Source organism: Monodon monoceros, unplaced genomic scaffold (assembly GCF_005190385.1).
Source record: "Monodon monoceros isolate NGI ecotype Baffin Bay Population unplaced genomic scaffold, NGI_Narwhal_1 Super_Scaffold_18, whole genome shotgun sequence".
In the NCBI taxonomy this organism is placed as follows: Eukaryota; Metazoa; Chordata; class Mammalia; order Artiodactyla; family Monodontidae; genus Monodon; species Monodon monoceros.
The window spans coordinates 114,092,105-114,107,704 of record NW_021703774.1 but is presented as its reverse complement, the minus strand read 5'-3'; the positions used below and the strand labels follow the sequence as shown (position 1 = coordinate 114,107,704).

The window sequence follows — 15,600 nt, the reverse complement described above, 5'->3', positions numbered from 1 at the left end:
ACGTTACTCTCTCAGTTCATCCCACCTTACCCTTCCCCCTCCCCATGTCCTCAAGTCCATTTTCTATGTCTGTGTCTTTATTCCTGTCCTGCCCCTAGGTTCATCCATTTTTTTTTAGATTCCATATAGATGTGTTAGCATACGGTATTATTTTTCTCTTTCTGACTTACTTCACTCTGTATGACAGACTAGGTCCATCCACCTCACTACAAATAACTCAGTTTTTTGACTTATTTCTGTGGCTAAGACTTCCAACACTATGGATAAAAGTGGCAAGAGTGGGCATCCCTGTATTGTTCCTAATCTTAGAGGAAAAAGCTTTCTCAGTTTTTCACTGCTGAGTATAATGTTAGCTGTGAGTTTGTCATATATGGCCTTTATTATATTGAGGTATATTCCCTCTATACCAACTTTGTAAAGAGTTTTTATCATAAATGGGTGTTAAATTGTCAAATGCTTTTTCTGCATCTATTGAAATGATCATATGATTTAAACCAGTCATTTTGTTAATGTGGTATATCACATTATTGATTTTCAGGTGTTAAACCAAACTTGCATCCCTGGAATGAATCCCACTTGATCATGCTGCATGATTCTTTTAATGTATTGTTGAATTTGGTTTGCTAATATTTTGTTGAGGATTTTTGCATCTATATTCATCAGGGATATTGACCAATAATTTTCTTTTTTTGTAGCATCAATTCTTTTGTTTTGGTGTCAGGGTAATGCTAGTCTCATAAAATGACTTTGGAAGTGTTCTTTCTTTCTTCTCAAACTGAAGAAGTGTGTATTATCCAAAGTGTGTATTATTTTATTTGGAATAATTTGACAAGGATGGGTATTACCTTCTTTAAATGTTTGGCAGAATCACCTATGAAGCCACCTAGACCTGGACTTTTTGTTTGCTGGCGTTTTTTCTTTTTTTTGGATTACTGATTTAATTTCATTACTAGTAATTGGTCTATTCAGATTTTCTAATTCCTCATGATTTAGTCTTGGAAGACTGCATGTTTCTAGGAATTTATCCAATTCTAGATTGTCTAATTTGTTGGCATATAATGTTCATAATAGTCTCTTATGATCTTTTGTATTTCTGTGATATTGACTGTAATTTCTCCTCCTTCATTTCTGATTTTACTTATTTGGGCTCATTTTTCCTTGATGAGTCTGTCTGGCTAAAGATTTGCCAATTTTGTTTATCTTTCAAGGAACCAGCTCTTAGTTTCATTGATTGTTCTATTGTCTTTTTAGCTGTTATTTCATTTACTTCTGCTCTGATCTTTATTATTTCCTTCTTTCTACTAACTTCGGGCTTTGTTTGTTCTTCTTTTTCTAGTTCCTTTAAATGAGTTAGATGGTTAAGAGTTTTCTTGTTTCTTGAGGTAGGTCAGTATTAATATGAACTTCCCTCTTAGAAACTGCTTTCGCTAGCAGCATCCCAAAGATTTTGGAATGTTGTGTTTCCATTTGCATTTGTCTCAAGGTATTTTCTGATTTCTTTGATAACCCACTGATTGTTTAACAGCATGTTGTTTAGTCTCCACATGTTTTGTTTTTTTCCAGTTTTCTTTTTATAACTGATTTCTGGTTTCATACAGTTGTGATCAGAAAAGGTGCTCAAATTTATTAAGACTTCTTAAATTTACTGAGACTTGGTCCGTAGCCTAACATGTGGTCTATTCTGCAGAATGTTCCATGTACACTTGAATGTGTATTTTGCTGTTTTTATTTTGGATGGAATGTTCTGTATGTATCTATTTAGTCAATCTGATATAAGGTGTCTTTTAAGGCCAATGTTTCTTGTTGATTTTCTGTCTGGATGATCTATCCATTGATATTAAGTGGGGTATTAAGTCCTCTACTGTTATTGTATTACTGTCTATTTCTCCCTTTATTTCTATTACTATTTGATTTATATATTTAAGTGGTGCCATGTTGGGTGCACAAATGTTTACAAATGTTATATCCTCTTGTTGGACTGTTGGACTGACCCCTTTATATTATGTAATGCCCTTGTTACAGTATTTGTTTGGAAGTCTATTACTACCCCAGTTTCCTTTTCCTTTTCATTTTCATGGTATATCTTTTTCCATCCATTCACTTTCAGACTGTGAGTGTCTTAAGGTTTGAAGTGAGTGTCTTGTAAGGAGCATTGAGAAGGGTCTTGTTTTTTTTAATCCATTCAGCCACCCTATGTCCTTTGATTGGAGAATTTAGTCCATTTGCATTTATAGTAATTATTGATAGGTATTTACTTACTGCCATTTTGTTAATTGTTTTCTCACTGTTTCTGTAGTTCATCTCTGTTCCTTAATTCTTCTCTTTCTTTCTTCCCTTGTTGTTTGACTGTTTTCTTTACAGTTATTTTAAATTCCTTTTTCATTTACTTTTGTGTATTTACTAAAGGTTTTTTGTTTGTGGTTACCATAGGTCACACATAACATCCTACATATATAACGATCTCCTTTAAGTTTATAGTAACTTAATTTTGAACACATTCCGAAGCTTTATATTTTACTTCCCCAACACATTTTTGATAACATATTTTACATCTATTCATTTTATATATCCCTTAACTACGTATTGTATTTTTAATTAATTTTATGACTTTTGTCTTTTACCCTTTGTACTGACTGTATAAATGATTAACCCACTACCTTCTTATTTACCTTTTTCAGTGAGATTTTTAATTTAATATGTTATCTTACTATTGATTAGTATCTTTTCTTTCTAGCTTAGAGAAGTCCCTTTAACATTTCTTGTAAAATTGTGATGAACTCTTTTAGTTTTGCTTATCTGGAAAACTCCTAATCTCTCCTTCAATTCTGAATGATAACCCTGCAGGTTACAGAATTCCTAGTTGGCAGTTACTCCCTTTAAAAACTTCAAAATGTAGTATGTAGTTTGATGTTATCAAATTGATAGCTTAAAGCAGTGGTTTTCAGAATTTTAGAGTTGAACCTCTTTAATAAATAGAAATCTACCTGAAAGGTTTCTATATAATAAAAGAGATCAATACAAAGCTGCTTGGTTTATGAAATACTAGAGTCCAGAGCCCTATCTACTCAGGCTCCCATTCATTCCAAAGCTCCATGAAAGCAGGGACATTATCTGCCTCTATCTCTAGAGTACAGCCAGTGCCTGTCACTTAGAGTACAGCCAGTGCCTGTCACTTAGCAAAAAAAAGAAATATTTGTGAATGAATTAAGATATAAATTAATGAAAAAAGAATGAAAGTCATTAATTCAAAGTAATTATCCAGTCTAGAACTGCCATTTCAAGCTTTTTATTATGCTTACTTTTGATAGCAACTTCAAAGTAGATTTATTTTAAAAGAGACAATCAGTGCAGAAAATTCAGGAAAAAAAGTTGAACTAAATTCAACAGGCCACATCAAAACATGGTACTAGAAGTTGTAGGGTGCACAAAAATATGTAAGAGGAGGCCTCTCTCCTTCAAGAACTTCCCATTAAGTGAGAAAAACATTTACACTCAATTAGTAAGTCCAAAAAAAGACAGACTGTGACAAATGGCATAAAAAAAAAAAGAAATAAAGCTCTGAGTAGCTTTACTTATTTTACATAAATTCCAACAAGAAGACTATGAGAAGCTCTCCTGGAGGAGGTAGGATCTGATTTGACTCCCAAAGAATAGGTAGAATTTCAATATGTGAATCTAAAAAAGGAAATTTCTGGTAGGGAAAAAAAAACATGAGCAAATGAATGACAATAGCAAAATACCTCAAGGAATAGCAAGTTAACTAGGCTAAGGTTTTAGGCCTCTTGTAGTAAAGAAAGAGATACTACTGTAATGGGAGATTCAAAACACTTTAAAAGGCCACCATTCAGCATATGGAAGAGTACCCTAGAAGTCGAGGAATAACAGACTTCACTTATTACATTAAGGTTAGCATAGCTATTGTGCTATAATCAAATCAAGCAAATACTTACAAGATCATTCATATTAGTTTGGCTAGCTGGATTAATTTCCTCCAAAAATTCTAAGACATAAAATGTGTATCTATCCATAAGATGGACTCCAATTGCAGGATCAGGTTGATGCTATAAAAAAAAACAAAGGAAAAAAAGGTGTATGTCTAATAGATAGGATCATCACATTACAACAAAATATTTTAAATATAATCAAAATTTCCTTCTAAGATATAAAGAATTCTAAGAATAAGAAATAACAGATATATTTATAAAGCATATAAGTGATCCTAGAAATAGCTACACATTCCAAAGATAATGCCATTTACAAACGGGAAAGAAAAAATGCACTTACCGAGAGTGAATCTTCTCCCACTTGGCTACTAGCTAAAGCCATTATGTTAGGAGAATAAAATCTCTCATACATGGATGCTCCTTGACAAGTATCAATAATAAACAATAGCTCATTGTAGCTGAAAGAAAAGTGATAATATCTTTGACATGAATCATGCTGTTAAACATACATTAACATTTTACAATACTTCCCTAAGATGTTTAAGCCATATCTTAGTCATTTCATTAGCTAAAAATTTGACATTTTTTGATAGAATTCCCAATACAAATTTAATATTAGAAATATTAAAGGTATAACCTGTCCAGGGGAACCACCTCAATAGAGTGCAGTAGTTGTGCCATAAAGTGGCTGCCCCAACTTCTTCCCCCTCCCTTATCTATGCCAGAAGATTCAGAATTCAAACACATGTTCAATTCAAAAAAACATTATCTGGCACCCACACAGTCCTAGAAACTGAGCTAGATTCAGAAAAAATATATATATGACTTAGTCACCATACTCAAAGATCTTAAAATCTAACTGGAAGACAGACACATAAACATATAACTAAATCAGAATGTGATGAGTGTTACAAATTTTATTGAAGGCCTACAATGTGCCTGACACTAAGCTGGGGATACAATAGTCCTTGCCCTCACAGAGCTTAGAGTCTAACAAAGTCAAAGTGCTCCAAGAGCACTGAGAAAGAAACAGAGGAAACTGTAAGGAAAGGCAGGTCAGGGAAAGGTGATGTCTGACAAGGGCAGTGAGGGGTGAGTGTTATATTATTTAACAAAGAGAGGAATAGCACATTCCAGCAGAGGAAAAAGCCTATATTAAGGCATCTAAATGTAAAAAAGTATAAATGTTTAGGAAAAAGGAATTGTATCATGTAGCTTGGATTTAGAGTTAATTTGGTAAAATGGAGAGAAATTCATTTCAAAAAGGTAAGGCAGGGTCAACCTGTAAAGTATCCTGTACAAAGTTTGGATCTTAACCTGTAAGTTTGAAGAAGCCATTAAAGGCTTTTTTAAAGTGAAAGAATAACAAAATCAGCTCTATATTTAAGCTGCCTAGTTGGTGAAGGTGAAAACAGGGAGCAAATAACATTTTCTCAGAGGTTTCTCTCAGACATTGGATCTAAGTAAACAGCTAACACTACACCTAAAAAAGAAAGCATGGAATCTTAATATTATCTAAGCAAGGGATAGAAGGCACGATTAATATGACACATTTGTTCTGAGACAAAAATCTGTGGACACCCCTGGGGATCATAAACATCTAAGGTTATGAGAGGCAGTACAGTAAAACAATTAAGAGAGTAAGCTCTGGAACAGGCCCACTTGGATGTGAATTCTAGTACTGGCACTTATGAGCTGTATAAAGTTTGGCAAGTTATTTAATCTATCTGTGCCTCAATTTACATATTTGTAAAAATGGGAATAATAACAATATCTGCCTCATGGTGTTATTAAAATTAAACAGAGCAACACATTATATAACAGTGCCCAGCACCTAGTATACCTTCAATAAATGTAAGCTATGAATAAGATAAAACCAGTACCAAGCAAAAGCTTCCTCTTCAACACTTCTATACATTCTCCTTATGCCTATAATTCAGAATTTAGAATATTTAATTTGTAGCAGAGTTGTGTACACATTTCTCTTTTCTACTAGATTTTAAAAACTTTGAAGGCACAATAAGCATCATATTCCCCTCTGTGCCACATGCTCAGAAGGTAAGCAATAAGTATTTATTGAGGGTAATTAATTTAAAAGCAGTTCAATCGCTACTTTAAATTCACTTAAGTTCATATGACAACTTTCAACTAAAAGGGTGCTTACCACAGATTACTAACAATATATCATCCTTAATGTGAGTTGCTACAAATTTTATACTAATCCTAATTTCAGCATCTTTTTTCCAAAGAAGAAATAATGTATTCCTATCACTTGGAGGGCCCAAGATTGTACAAAAAGAATAAGTACAAGATGAAAAATAAATATATGTTCACAATCCCCCTAAATAATGGGGAACGTGGTTGGTGGGATTCTTATTTCCTCCAAACAGGATGAGCAATAACAAGAGACATGATCTTAACAGGTGAATTTCTTTCCATGCTCTTTAAGAAACCCAAATTTTTCTTCTAAAAAGAATTCAGTTCATACTTCTGTAAAATATAATAAAACTACTGCTACAATGTACAATTTCTAAAAAAATTAAAAATAGTTCAGTTCAATAGAAATAACAAACATAAATCTAGAGTAGAAGAAATAACTTATTAAAATAAGTTTAGATCTCATAAGATTTATAAATCTACTAACCATGGAAAAATTAGGTACTAATTTATCTTATGAAAAGTAGTCATTTGTCAATTACCGTCTTTTTTGCCACATTTGTTCAAAAGCATCTGCAAGTTCTATGTTGGTAATTTCTTCAGAATCTTGAAATTTCAAGAAACCGTTTCCACCATGTCCTTATAGGAAGAGTCAGAAAGATCAAACAGACACTGTTTTTAATGCAAACTGCACACATCCAGATATAAACATTCACTTCATTCATGGCAATATTTTAATATCACTTGTTATTTTATACTCTAAAATAAAAAGTACTGTAAAAACAAATAAATTTAATTTTCTGCTATACCAATTAAAGAGAATAATGATAGACTATGTACAAAATAGTAGATATAATATATATTTAAAAGATCTTCTATCAGTCAGTTTTAGAAAAACACATTTATACTTGGCTCCATTATTATGCCAGAAATGAGTTTCCATAGATAAAAATTTCTCCAATACCAGGCAAACATTTTGGGTGAGAAAGGAGTTGAAGACACTAGCTAGTCCCATGGTAAGCTAGCACTATTCACAGTATATACTTGAAATGCTATATCAATAGGAAGTGTAGTTCTCACCTAAAACTTGATGTTTTCACAATCATCAACCACTGTCCCATGAGAGTTGACCAGAAGATTATAACATTTAGAATGCATGATAGAGCCAGTCTGCCTGGATACAAACACTAGCTTTACTACTTAATGACTGTGTTATTTTAGGCAAGTAACTTAACCTTTCTATGCCTCAGTTTCCTCAGATATAAAGTAAGAAGTGTATCAGTAAGGTCATCATTAGCGTGTCTATATACGTCCTTTGTGCAGATTTTCAAAAGGTACTTCCCACTGGGTAACAAAGTAGAAAAATCTGTGTGTTTCAGTGCTCCCACTGAATATAAGCAGTCCTGTAAGCTCAAAAGTGGTTAGTGGCTATGCCTTAGGGTGGGTTAAGGGAAGAGGAATATTTCTCTCTCCCATTAGACACAACTTTATAGCAGGGAACACAGCTGAGTAAATGTAAACATATACTAGATCTCAGCTCCCACTCACCACCCGAGCCAGACACTTATATGCAGTGCACAACCCACACAACCATATATGACAGCCCTGAAAATCGGCACCTAAATCTTTAGATTGTTGTGAGGATGAAATGAACTAATATACACAATGATTAAGAATACTGCGTGATGTATAGTAAGCCTCAATAAATATTAGCTATTACCGTTTTTATTATCATATTATCATAATTATCAACCTTCCCGTTCTCTTACACGGGTTGGCAAGCTTTTTCTGTAAAGGGCCATGTGGTAAATGTTTTAGACTTGTGAGCCATATGGTCTCTGTTGCAACTCCTGGACTCTACCACTGTAATGTAAAAGCAGCCACAGACGATACACAAAACAAATGGTTACAACTATGTTCTAATAAAACTTTACTTCCAAAACAGTAGCCCTTCCATGGGCCAGGGTTTGCCAATTCTTTCTTAGATACTGGAATTTCTCCCATACCTGGAGCTATCCTGAAAGAGGATCAACAGACTCAGAAAAAAATGTTGTAAAACCTTTTGTTTAGTACATCAAATAAAGCCAAGCTACAAGACTGTACTTCATCCTATTTGCCACAAAAACTTTAAAATTTCTTGTAAATGTCAGATAAACTAAAATGAAAATTTTTCTGACTTCATTAACTTGCTGGGTTAATTTAGAAAGTTTATAAATTGATTGTATTTTAAAAGCTGTAAATAAATGCAACATGATAAAGAAAAGAAGACCACTAAGTAGGGGGTCACTGTCTTGCTGTATGACATCTAAGAATCATTCTGCACCTGTTTTATCATCAGTTGATGAGTAATACACTGTTCTAAAATATCATTTCAAGTTTTTATACATTATGAGAAAAGAGAACTTCATAACAAACTATCAAACTACTTGAACCAAAATAATTTAAGCTGTTTAAATTTCTTTCCACACAAATTCCTTTTTGAAAAGAGTTGCAACATATGCTATCATTAAATATCTAAATTATGAAATTACCTGTCATATAAATAAGAATATTACTCCTATCATCAGAAAGAAGACGTTTTGACCGAGGCGTACTAGATGGAATCCTCCCAGTTAATACCCGTAAAAAATTTTCCACAGTTACCTGAAAAATAAGTGAAAAATCAGATGAAATAGAATTGAGGGAAACCTGATAATTGTTTTTTACTTTCAAAAATATTCCTTCTTCTTTCTCTATGTATTACTCAGCATAAACTGAAAATAAAACCTGAAGAGAAATATAACTCAATTAAAATATATTTAGTTAAATGTATACCTCAAACTAACTTTGTTTCCATTTTTTAAAAAATACTAAAAACTAACAAATAAAAACTACCTTGGGGAAAAATAGGTTAATTATACATTTAAAAATTCAAATACTATACAAAATATTGCCAAAAACTTAAAGATTATCAGTCTGTCTTCACAGGCAGTTCTTTGGGAAGAAACAAGATATAGAAACATAAATAAATTCAACAACATTATAACCATTGCAATTAATATGTGCAACTACTTAGTCAATTCTAGATTAACAGTGAAAGACAGGTCCATAATAAATTATAAAAATAAAACCATAAGGATAGATCCATAAATAATTCCCAAATTATGCATCTTTGATTTTTTAATGCATTTTGTTACTTAAATTTCATTAGGGGTATCTTTAACATGTAAAAAATTCATAACACTGTAAACCAGATTTCCCAACCAGGAATTTCTGGACATCTGGGATTCTTTGAAAGATATTTAAGGTCTTGGGAGTATAATGCTAATTTGAAGTTATACTATACAGATCTAAATTTAAAAAGCAGAAAATCAATCCAGCTTTCTTGTTCGACTTTTCCCTAGATCATGAGTATGTAAGTGTGTGTGTGTGTGTGTGTGTGTGTGTGTGTGTGTGTGTGTGTGTGTAAGCTATTTGGTTTACATTTTTCCCAGAAGACAGCAAAATGCTAAGTGTTTTTCTTTAACAGGACTTCTTGTTGGCTAACAAGGAAGGGAAGTATTTGGTCTACATTTTATAATGACTAAATAAACAAGAAAAAGTCCAACATTCATAAACATTTAACTGTTGAACAAACATTTTTGAGTGCCTTCAGAAGGTTACAGGAACTCTCTAGGTGTAAGATACAGGCCATGTTCTCAAGCAGCTTACAGCCTGGGAAAAGATATTCTTTTTAAATTGCTTCAAAACAGGTCTGGGAACATGGGAAATTGTGTCTTACTTTTGGTAAACTTGGTAAAAGGGGAAGGATTATTGAGGAAGACTTCATCAAGGAAGACTTCAAATTTTAAACATACAATTTATTAAATTTAAAATGAAGTTTCAAAGGGAGAAAATATAGTATAATGCCATTTTTCCAAATTTACATTTTTATTTTTAATCATACATGCTAAAAACACTGGAAGCATATTAAAAGTGATTACCTCTAAGTAGTGTTAGTCACTTTAGTATTTTCACAATATACTTACTAAAAATATAAAACTTGAAATTTTAGATCAAATATGAAAAACAAAGAATATACTTACTATAAAAGAATGTTGATACATTAAACATCAATAAAATACTCTAATATAGAAGCCAAGATAAAGTTGTTCTATCCTAGATACATATATGAAATATTTATGCTGTGACAGTTTTACTCATATATTGTTTCCTTAATATGAACTCCAGAAACAGAATTATAGCAAGGTTTCAGTGACAATCATGTACAAAGTTTAAAGAAAAAGAATAAGATTATTTTATTCTACCACTATTTTAAAGCTTAAAAGTGAAAATATTTCAAAAATGTTGCTAAACTAAACAATTTACCTCATAACTTCTATAATCCACTTCCACATCATCTCCATACACATTTAATTCCATATTCTTGTGACTAAACACTGTAGCTGGTTTAGGATTTCTAGGGTTGCATGCCATATCATCTGCAAGCATCAGAACAATGTGACTAGGAAAAAAAAATTTCAGTAAATATAGTGTACTATTTAAATAAAACCAGAAAGGTAAAAACAAATATATTCTATTTATATAATATGGTAATTATCTTCATTCTTTCTTTATTAAAATTAACTCAAAATAATTATTGAGGACATATTTAAAAGAGCTTTAATTATTTTTTTCATATCTTTATGTAGTATAAGTTTTAAAGTCGAGAAATTAGAACAATCTGTCATGAACTTATCCGCAGAACTTGAAATTAACTAACTTAATTTTTTTTCCCAACAGAGTATACTTTATGCCATATAGCAAAAGGAAGCTAAGATGAAGGAGCTACACTGTCCTCCCAAAACATTTTTTTCAATTTTAATAATATTTGAAACTCTCAAGACTTACTGAGTTAAACTATGACATTCCAAAGAATCTACTTTTCAGAATCTCAAATGCTTAAGTATGAAAACATGCAATCCATCAGCAAGTGTAATCACTGTACCACAGGAACACATCTCCAATGCAGTCATTCTTCACTGGCTCCACTCCATCTCCCTGACACCAGCCACCATCATCTCTAGATGATGCTGGACTAGGTGCTGGATTAGCTCCCACCTGGCTTCCCACTTCCACTCTCACCCTCCCATGGTTCATTCCCCTTATAGCCACCAGAGTGACCTTCCTTAAACAAGTCAAATCACTAAACTTTCTCACTTAAAACCATTCAAGAACTCCCCATTATAATTAGAGGAAAACAGAAATTCCTTACATGGTCTAAAAGGCTCAATGTGGTCTCTGTCTGTCTCTCTAACTTCAGCCCCTAGCAACCATGTTCACGATGCTACTTCCATACTGTTCCAGGAATATGCCAAGCCTTTCCCAATTCAGGGGCTACTGACCAAATTTAGACTTCTCTCCTCCCAAATCTTCATATCATTCAAATCTCAGCTAAGGTACTCTATTCTCACTTCAAGTTTTCTTTCCTATAGGTCATTTACGAATCTGAAATCCCCATCTTCTCCCACTACCCCCTCCCATTAGAATATGAGCATCTCTCTGAGGGCAGGGGCTTTTATCTGTCCTGTTCACCACTGTATCACTCAGGCTTAGTAATACAGCTTGGCATATAGTAGGTATTCAATAAACATTCATTAAGTGAATGAAACATTTTCATTTTTGCTTTTATTTTCTTTGAGAGAAAATTACAAAGTCTCTCTTTAATTAAATGCTTCTCATCTTGATCTTTCCATTAAAACTGGTGAACATGAATCAGGCAATTCTTTATTCTACAATATACTTGAGCTTCCCAAACATAAGGGAAAAATTAATGTGGCATATGTAATTAGTTTGGCAAGAGATAGCAAGAAGAAAATGTTCTGCCGCATATGGTCCAAATACATTAAAGTTCAGAACTGAAACACTGTGATTTTTCTTGAAAATTGGCTAGGTTTCTATTTTGAAAGGGTTCCAACACTGCCACATTCAAAGATCAGATCTTCAGCTGTTACTGATTCATGCTCACAGAATGGTGAAAGTTATTCCTCTTAAAATGGAAAATATATCTTCTCATTTTAATAACTTAAAATGATTTATATTGTTATTATCAATCATATCTTTTCTGTTATAAGCCACTATTAAACAAGAATGAACTGACCTATAAATCTCAATATAAAAATAAAAATATTCCTTTAGGTCATGTTTTTGGTTGAAGGTTAATTTCGTTCCTTGAAATGAAATGATTACTTAATATCTATACAATGTCAATTTCATAAAGAAGTAGTCACTTCAGCTTAAAATTATAAATTCAATCAACACTATAACCTTTGGTTAACATAATCAATATAACATAAAAAAATTCATTATCGGGCTTCCCTGGTGGCGCAGTGGTTGAGAGTCCTCCTGCCAATGCAGGGGGCACGGGTTCGTGCCCCGGTCCGGGAAGATCCCACATGCCGCAGAGCGGCTGCGCCCATGAGCCATGGCCGCTGAGCCTGCACATCCGGAGCCTGTGCTCCGCAACGGGAGAGGCCACAAAAAAAAATAAATTAAAAAAAAATTCATTATATCTGTAGATAATAAATAAAAAACAGGACAGAAAACAGACTGAATTTTCAAAGGTTTAGAAATTCAACCACATATTCTAATGCACTGTTTCTGAAAGTTCAGAACTCTTTTCTGGAGAAAAAAACCCCTTTCACCTGGCCCAAGCATAAAATTATTTGTAAAATGATACTTAAATATATACATGAAAATAAACTCCTTAGGCTTATATTTCTTGCAAAACTAAAAATAAATACAAAATTATAAAGTATATTCTAATAAAACTACTAAACTAATAATATTCTAAGAACATTAATTCCATTTGAAGGATGATGTTACTTTGCTGAAATTAAATGACTGCTGTTGTATTTAACAGGAGAAAGAGGTTAACTTCAGGCCTGGCTCTACACTTCAATTTTTTCTATATTTTGACATCCACACTACTATTTAATTTTATGATATCGAATATATCTGTTCACAAAAGTATGTTGCACAAAATGCCATTCATAATTTCCATGCTTTGTTTACTGTTCAGGATAATCAGATCTTACATTTAACTAAGGCTTTTGCCAACAAACACTCTTTGGACACCACTTATCATGAGATCTAACTTGTTATCTCCTTAAAGTGCCTTTTTCACCTGAATATCAGGTTAACATCACAGCAGTTATTTAAGTCTTCACTGAGTGGGTATCAAACAATCACTGCTAGAATCAAAACAAAAAAAAAGCTACATTGAAGACACACTACTACATTCCTATAAATAATGATAGCAAGTTGCTTTGTTATCTTATTAAAATTAAGACAAAAATCCCTCAAATATATCCAATTGATAGAAGAATATGATATTCTTACAGTTTGGCAATCCTATACTACCATGTGTGATGACTCAACTCTCACACTTTACTCAAGGCCCAGCAAAACCTACATCACACAACAAAGCATATGGTATGGCCTCTCAGCACAAAACCAAAACGTGAGCACTGAAATTGTATAAAGTTCAAACTGGGTTTGAAACAAATACAGTGGTTATTTATATAAGTAGTTTCCACACTGTTTAAATCATACACTCACTCCTGTTAGTTAAAAAAAATGTGAGGACACACATGTATATATATATATCTACTGATTTGTAAGTCATATGTATTTGCTATTTCAAATATATATAATAAATATTAGTGAAGCACAACTTCATTCTTTTATAGATTAAAAAAAAGAAACATAAAGAAACAGCTAAAATTTTCTTCCCTTACCACTATTTGGTGTCTGATCTAATAGAATACCCTGATCATGCTTAAATAGATTTTAAAGATCATCAAAATGAAAAAGAAATTTTAAAACCTCTCAAAAAAGAAGGCATGAAACCCAGTTCTAGAAACATATGTGAGTGGAAAATGGTCTGAAATAAATACTTTCCCATTATTATGTTTGTCTAACATTGAAGGAACAGGTAAGCCCTGTATCAGGGCTGCTCGGCCATTCTTTACCCTCCTCCCTGAAATTCTTCTTTGGCCCAGTCAGGAACGAGTAACCAATGGGTAAAAAAAAAAAAAAACATTTTAAATAAATAATCTTTCACTGCTCTAGACCATTAGAGTATGACGTTTCAAAAAGCATAACTTTTCATTTATAACAGGCTGGTATTGCCATAAGAAAAATTTTTCACTAAATGAAATTTAAATAAATTACTGTATTGGTGAAAATGTTTTTAAACCATTCACTTAAAATTGCTATACATTCTTTAACCACGCTATTAATCAGATAATACTACCTTAGAGCATCTTTAGCAACCTACACCAAGCTTATCTTCAATATCATCATCTAGAATAGTAGTTGAAATTAAAGCAACTGAGGATTTGAGGATCACAGAGATCTTTGATGCTCTCTTAAATCTCTGAGTTTCTGCTCATAAGTGTTACTTTTTTTTCCTGACATAAATTATTCAGAATGCTCTGTGGGTTACCTCTTCTGCAGCAATCTAATGACTACGGGACCAAGCAAATTCAACAAATTTTGTTATATAATTGTTAGCTTGATGCCAGAGTAATTTACTTTTGGCTTTTCTTCTTCCTTTTCTTCCATGTCTTGAGGAATCGCCAAGTTAACAAATCTCGCCACCAATGCTCTACAAAACTAATCATAACAAATCTGCTAGTCACAGGTGTTGGACCATCAAGACTTTCTGAATTACTTTCAATTTGCCAAATTGTAAATATTTGGCATTATAAGACTATATGATACCAGGTATCCTGCCCTTATATTATTAGAAATAAAACTCAAAAAACTGCACTGCAGAGACAGGAACTCAACAGCAACAGACATGTTACATAAGGGTTGAGCTAGGTAGCTATAGGCTCATATATGTAAGTCACATGGGGTTTAGTATAATACAATAATAAATAACGTTTATTGAGCACTTGGTATATCTCCAGCATTGCACTAATAAAATAAGCACATTACAGGCATTATCTCATACATTATTTCCAAGATACATATTATTATCATACCTGTTTTACAGGTTATGAAACTGAGGCACAAAGAAGTTAAGTAACATGTCCCAGGTCACACAGCTAGTAAGTAGTGGAGTTTGAAGTCAAACCCATTTTGTGTGACATGAACCTTTGCTTTTAGTAATTCTGCATTACCCTGACACTATGTGAACTGGAATTTGAAAGAATTTAATGGTGTGTTTTGTTTTATATTGATAATTTAATCAACTCAGATAATTAAGTTAAATGCATGCACTCATTATTGCTGTTCAATATTTATGGCAAATAACTAACATAAAATAGGCCCTTGAAATTCTAAATGGAACCATCCAGAGACCATAGCAAACTCTTAAATTGAAGAACAGCACTAGGGTATGTAATTTCTCCTTTAAAAGTAGTAAGGTATAACTGAAAAATTTAACTGTCCATTTAAATGCAAAAATCAGAGAACAGAACATCAAAGAGATACAGAGGCTAATGTTCTAGACATTCTCCAATCAATTCTC

At 32.7% G+C, this 15,600-nt stretch overlaps 1 protein-coding gene across 1 annotated transcript in view; it reads right to left on the bottom strand.

The window, feature by feature from the left end:
• PIGK (phosphatidylinositol glycan anchor biosynthesis class K) overlaps window positions 1-15,600 on the bottom strand; it is a 135,803-nt gene that overhangs the window by 86,253 nt on the left and 33,950 nt on the right. The window contains exons 4-8 of the mRNA XM_029229157.1: window positions 10,449-10,584; window positions 8,633-8,744; window positions 6,644-6,740; window positions 4,285-4,402; window positions 3,951-4,061 (exon numbers count right to left, since the gene is read on the bottom strand). Of these exons, the coding sequence (XP_029084990.1) occupies window positions 3,951-4,061; window positions 4,285-4,402; window positions 6,644-6,740; window positions 8,633-8,744; window positions 10,449-10,584 (574 nt within the window). The remainder of the gene's footprint in view (window positions 1-3,950; window positions 4,062-4,284; window positions 4,403-6,643; window positions 6,741-8,632; window positions 8,745-10,448; window positions 10,585-15,600) is intronic.